This window comes from Stigmatopora argus, chromosome 6 (genome assembly GCF_051989625.1).
Source record: "Stigmatopora argus isolate UIUO_Sarg chromosome 6, RoL_Sarg_1.0, whole genome shotgun sequence".
NCBI lineage: Eukaryota > Metazoa > Chordata > Actinopteri > Syngnathiformes > Syngnathidae > Stigmatopora > Stigmatopora argus.
Window position 1 is genome coordinate 6,535,059 of NC_135392.1, and position 4,893 is coordinate 6,539,951.

A 4,893-nucleotide genomic window follows, 5' to 3' on the forward strand; every position below is an offset into this window, starting at 1 on the left:
TACTATAGGTACCCTGAACGCAGTGAAAATTACACAACATTTTTGCACGAATTTAAAAAGCTAAATGCTGCCCTGTGTATTTTTTTTGCATGAATTTATGAACCTTTTGCTAAGCTTTTTGCTGAGGCTAACACAGAATGGATTCATAGCAATTTAACACTAAAGGTTGATTTTAGCATCATTTATAATTTTAAATGTCTTATTATATAAACAGAATGCGCAACAGAATAAATTGTCTCGTGACTGCAAATTAAATCAGTTTTCCTTTTTTTATAAAAGCATCAGAAGAATGCAGATGAAATGGTGTATTTTTCAATGTGGCAACATAAAAAAAGTAGGACAAAAAACACAAATGAGTAACAGGTTTTATATACAAACTGTTTACAGCAAGATTCTGAATTGAACGCAGACCGACATCGGCATTTCAGCATCCACATTGTGCACACTAGCACCACCATTATCAACACCCACAAGATCAAGTTATCAGACAAAAGTAGAAACCCTGTAAGAGCACCTTTGGTCATAAAGGAACCAGATGTGAGAGTTTCAAAAATGTGTAAGGCACAAGACACAGCATCACCAGCCTCCGTCCATCGTACAACTACTGACTAGGCAAGCGTTTGAAGAAAAAAAGATGAATAGTATGTAATTATAATCCAAAGACAGATGTATCTTAAGGCAACAGGCCACGAAAAAAAACGCACACATTGCGTCTCAAGTGTCTGACAGTGATTGTTATATTCAGAGAATTGAAATTTTGTCGTGTATATCACGACTCCATTAAGCATGAAATCAACACAAGTTCATAACCAACAAATGTAACTCACGCTATTCAATTTCATTGGATTTTACATTAAAATGACTTGATAAATTACTCTTATGCACTAATATAAGTGGATGGGGAGCACAAAGCCTGCATCACTCAAAAGCAAAACAACAACAAAACAGCAAAACCTATCCTATTCATAATTGAGTAAAAGCAATAGCTGGTGAAAATCTTTCTTTTTTCTTTTTCTTAACCCATACTAAGTTCATCTTAGGGTTCCATAACAGATTTGATACTGGTGATAGAAAAGTTAAAACTGTAGAAATGAGGGAAGCAAACTAATCTGCTCAGCAGAAAAAACAGTCGAGTGGCTATAAATTGTATATAAATAGCTTGAAAGGAATCTGATAAAATTACAATGGAAAGAAGTGTGGAAAGAGTCTTTTTTGAGGCCTCATAACAGAGCATCCAAAGCAGTCCACCACTGTGACATAATCAATCACCACATTTAGAGCAATGTGAACAGGAAGTCCATAACTGTCAAGCCACCACCACTTTTTAGCAAACACTCAAAAATGACACAAACCCATGTTGTAGCAACATCAGGCATTTGAGAATAATTACCATTAGAAAATTCAGCTGAATTTTAGAAACAGTTACTAAGTATCTGTTTTTTTTTCTTTTTTTAATTGCACCCAGGCATGAATGGAGAAACCTAAAGCGCACGTCCAACGAATGTGCTTCTTTGCCTGAGCTTCTTCCGGTGGAATAGTTTAGTGTGAATTGAAGATGGAAGCAATGCAGCTTTTTTTGTTGGCGAGGTCGTCGTTGGTATGCTGGTGGAGCTGTGCCTCCTTACTTCAGCAAGCACGTGATTACAACACCATGTCCACAATACCCTCTTACATCATGACACACTTCTTTTCCTCTGGCGGGGCATTCCCGTCAGCTTTCTCCATCTCCAATATGATTCGCTTGAAAACCTCCACGGCAGTCTGCAGCGCAGAAAGAAAAAAAAAGCCAATCAAGTGTCAGGTCGGATGCAGCAAAAAGATTGTTTGTTAACCTCATTCTCCTTGGCTGAAGACTCCATGAAAGCAGCGCCCCAGGAATCAGCAAGCTTCTTTCCCTCCTCTGGCTTTATGACCCTGGGAAAGATAGAATGTGAAAACACTGGTTATGAAAGTACAAGGACACACAGTTGGACAGTAGATTGTTGCCAATCCCTTTGGAAAGTTGGTATGACTGAAATCATTTGATTTCCTGATTCCAGAAATGGTTACTGTGATGTTCCTAAAGTTACAATGGATGAATTGTATTATATCATCGACCTTCATCAATATATGATGTTAGTAAATCTGTTGACGGGTTCATGCATCGAGGATCCATCAAATATTACTACCGTATTTTCACGACTATAAGGCGCACCCTCAATGAATGACACATTTTTTAAAAAAAATTCCATATATAAAGCACACTGGATTATAAGGCGCCCTGCCTATTTTGGAGGAAATTTAGGACTTTTAAGTGCGCCTTATAGTCGTGAAAATACGGTACTTTTTTTTCACTGGCAGTTTAAAAAGCAACGTTCAAGTATCATGCTAACCTTTCCATGTGGAGATCTTTTTTGTTGCCAACAAGAACGGTGGGAACTCTGTTTTGACAGTGAGACAATATCATAAGTGTCCATTTATGTACAATTAAGTTAAAAAGATTGGACAAAACTTACTGAATCTTTCCAACCATATCGAGCAGCTTGTCGTGTAAACTCTGAACAACCTCGAAACTAAGAAGAAAATTCACCAAGCTCATTTATCTTAGCCAACTCAGATCAGAAATACAACAGCTGCTTCAAATAAATAAGCAATAAGAAATGAACACATAATTTAATCATATTTTTTTTCTAATGCTTGGAAATAAGACAGTTAGGAACTTCTTACCTTTTCATGGATGTCACTGAATAAACAAGGACATAACCGTGGATGTCCATTGAGTGGGACTGAGGAAAAATGGAGTATTCATCCTGCAAATGATAGGACAATAACTTACTACTATTTAAGATCATAAAAGCTTGAATTTTGTTGCACTGTGGAGCTACAGTACATGTCGATATGGCTCTGGAAAAAAAACTCACTTGTCCAGCTGTGTCAACCAGCTGAAGATTGAAGTCTTGACAATTGACGCTGACCATTTTATTGAAAGCTGGGAAGGTGAATCAACATGTTCATTTATTTTATTTAAAACAATACAGAAATTCCTCTAATTGTGGCTCTCACATTAAATCACATGATTTTTTTTCTGTTGCTCATTAAAGGTTGGTAAACACTGGTATGTGATAAAAATATCCTGGCAAATCCAGGACAAAATTCTGTTATTTTACAACACTTTAGGAGAATACATTTATTTAGTATGGTGTAACTTACTGTTTTCAATTGTGGGGTCATAGGAGTCGACAAACTGCCCTTCCACAAACTGAATTGTGAGGGATGATTTTCCTGGAAAATGGAAATTAAACAATGTCACTTAAGGTGTGCTTTAATAACTGCATTTGGTGTATTATTACAAAACCTTGGGGGACAGATTTGAGTGGGCGATCAGCAATTACTGTCAATAAGCTATATTGACACAATTGTGGCAAATTTGAAGTGAACTTGAATATATTTTGTTTTTTAGACTACAGCTGCATTTTACTGGTTGCCTGGATTTACAATAATGTACCCAACTTTTTCAATCAATAATAACTTTTTGAAGGTATGACTTACCCAAGAGTTGCATTTAAGAATATATAACGAGGACATAAATACATTAAAAAATATTGAATTGAAACAGGAATATGTTACAAGTGCCTTAACCGTTAGTAATTGAACTGGATGGCTTTTTTTAAACACCGTTTTATAGCGTAGTATTATGCTTAACCTAGCTTAATTGTAATATCACGGATGTTTAACCACACATTACTAGTTAAAAGATAACATGTGGCTCCAGCCGAAAGCCCCTTTGTAATTTTAATGAGGAGTCACTTCATGTGTGATCAAACAATGTCAACGCAGAGCGCATGTTGCTGAGGTCAGCCTGTATACAAGGAAAACAAAGCCCCGACTTTAGCCTGCTAGCCAGCTAGCTAGTTAGCCGAGTACGAGCTCAGCAGCTTTACTCACCTACAGATCTGTAACCGATCACGGCAATCTTGCGGTATTTCGGCTGAGGCATCGCGTCGATAACTTTTCGATTGTATAACACCCCAAGCTAGTATAACGCTCCAAGCTAGTATAACGCTCCAAACCAACTTTTATCGCCACATTCGTCTGGCGTCACGTGACCACAACAAACTTCTGGGGAGCTCTCCGCAGGGCCTACGCTATATCGAAGCAGTTTCACCAAAACCGCGACTTTTTGGAGGGGAAAATCGCTTGTTATCGGTCCAGTACCGTCTGCGACTACGATCGATACGTCTGAACCATAAAACGACGGTCCCAACTCGAAAGGCCTACGAAATGAGCCCTCTTTCCCCCCACCGCGTTTACAACTCGCAGGCTAAAGTAACGGAAAGTGACATTGTGTAAGCACACCGTCGTAAAAAGCAGAGGTTACGTCACACCAAAAGCACGCTGCAAACCTACGGATGCAACACTAGAGGGCGCTCTTAAAAAGGTCAGGGCGGTTTGTATTGCCACATCTATCGCCATCACTTCTGCCCTGGTTGTGAGCCAGGAGCTGATGACCCCTGGTCTAAATAACACTGATGTATGAACGGAAAATATTTTCATGAAAATGGCATACTAAGCGATACTAGAGGACACAACACAAATCAATATCTCCAAAAATGTATTTGATGAATTGATTAATTTTCACAATAGACACATTATTTATTATTATTATTATTATTATTATTATTATTATTATTATTATTATTATTATTATTATTATTATTATTATTATTATTATTATTATTATTATTATATTACTATTATGATTATTATTAATGTTGTTGTTGTTGTTATTATATTGATTATTGATCTGCTCGTTTGCTTGTTGTTATATGTCATTGATTCATTGATAATGAAAACAACTCGTCATCTTAAACACGGTATACTCAGTTCACTAAAATACATTGATTTTCAAAATAA

General features: G+C 37.0%; 1 protein-coding gene across 1 annotated transcript; it reads right to left on the reverse strand.

The window, feature by feature from the left end:
- Nucleotides 1-353: 353 nt before the first annotated feature.
- Nucleotides 354-4,029, reverse strand: rhebl1 (Ras homolog, mTORC1 binding like 1). Its single transcript, XM_077603781.1, has 8 exons — nt 3,925-4,029; nt 3,190-3,261; nt 2,901-2,968; nt 2,707-2,789; nt 2,496-2,552; nt 2,373-2,420; nt 1,833-1,914; nt 354-1,761 (listed from the first exon to the last, which is right to left on the reverse strand). Exons 1-8 carry the CDS (start codon nt 3,974-3,976, stop codon nt 1,669-1,671), a joined length of 555 nt encoding a protein of 184 aa, XP_077459907.1. The 5' UTR covers nt 3,977-4,029; the 3' UTR covers nt 354-1,668.
- Between the last annotated feature and the right edge of the window lie 864 nt (nt 4,030-4,893).

Excerpts from the sequence above, each read along its gene's own strand:
- rhebl1 (XM_077603781.1), bottom strand. The coding sequence starts at position 3,976 with ATGCCTCAGCCGAAATACCGCAAGATTGCCGTGATCGGTTACAGATCT. Across the intron at positions 3,262-3,924 it reads GATCGGTTACAGATCTGTAG|GAAAATCATCCCTCACAATT; the intron begins GTGAGTAAAGCT and ends TCCATTTTCCAG. Across the intron at positions 2,969-3,189 it reads TGACCCCACAATTGAAAACA|CTTTCAATAAAATGGTCAGC; the intron begins GTAAGTTACACC and ends TCACCTTCCCAG.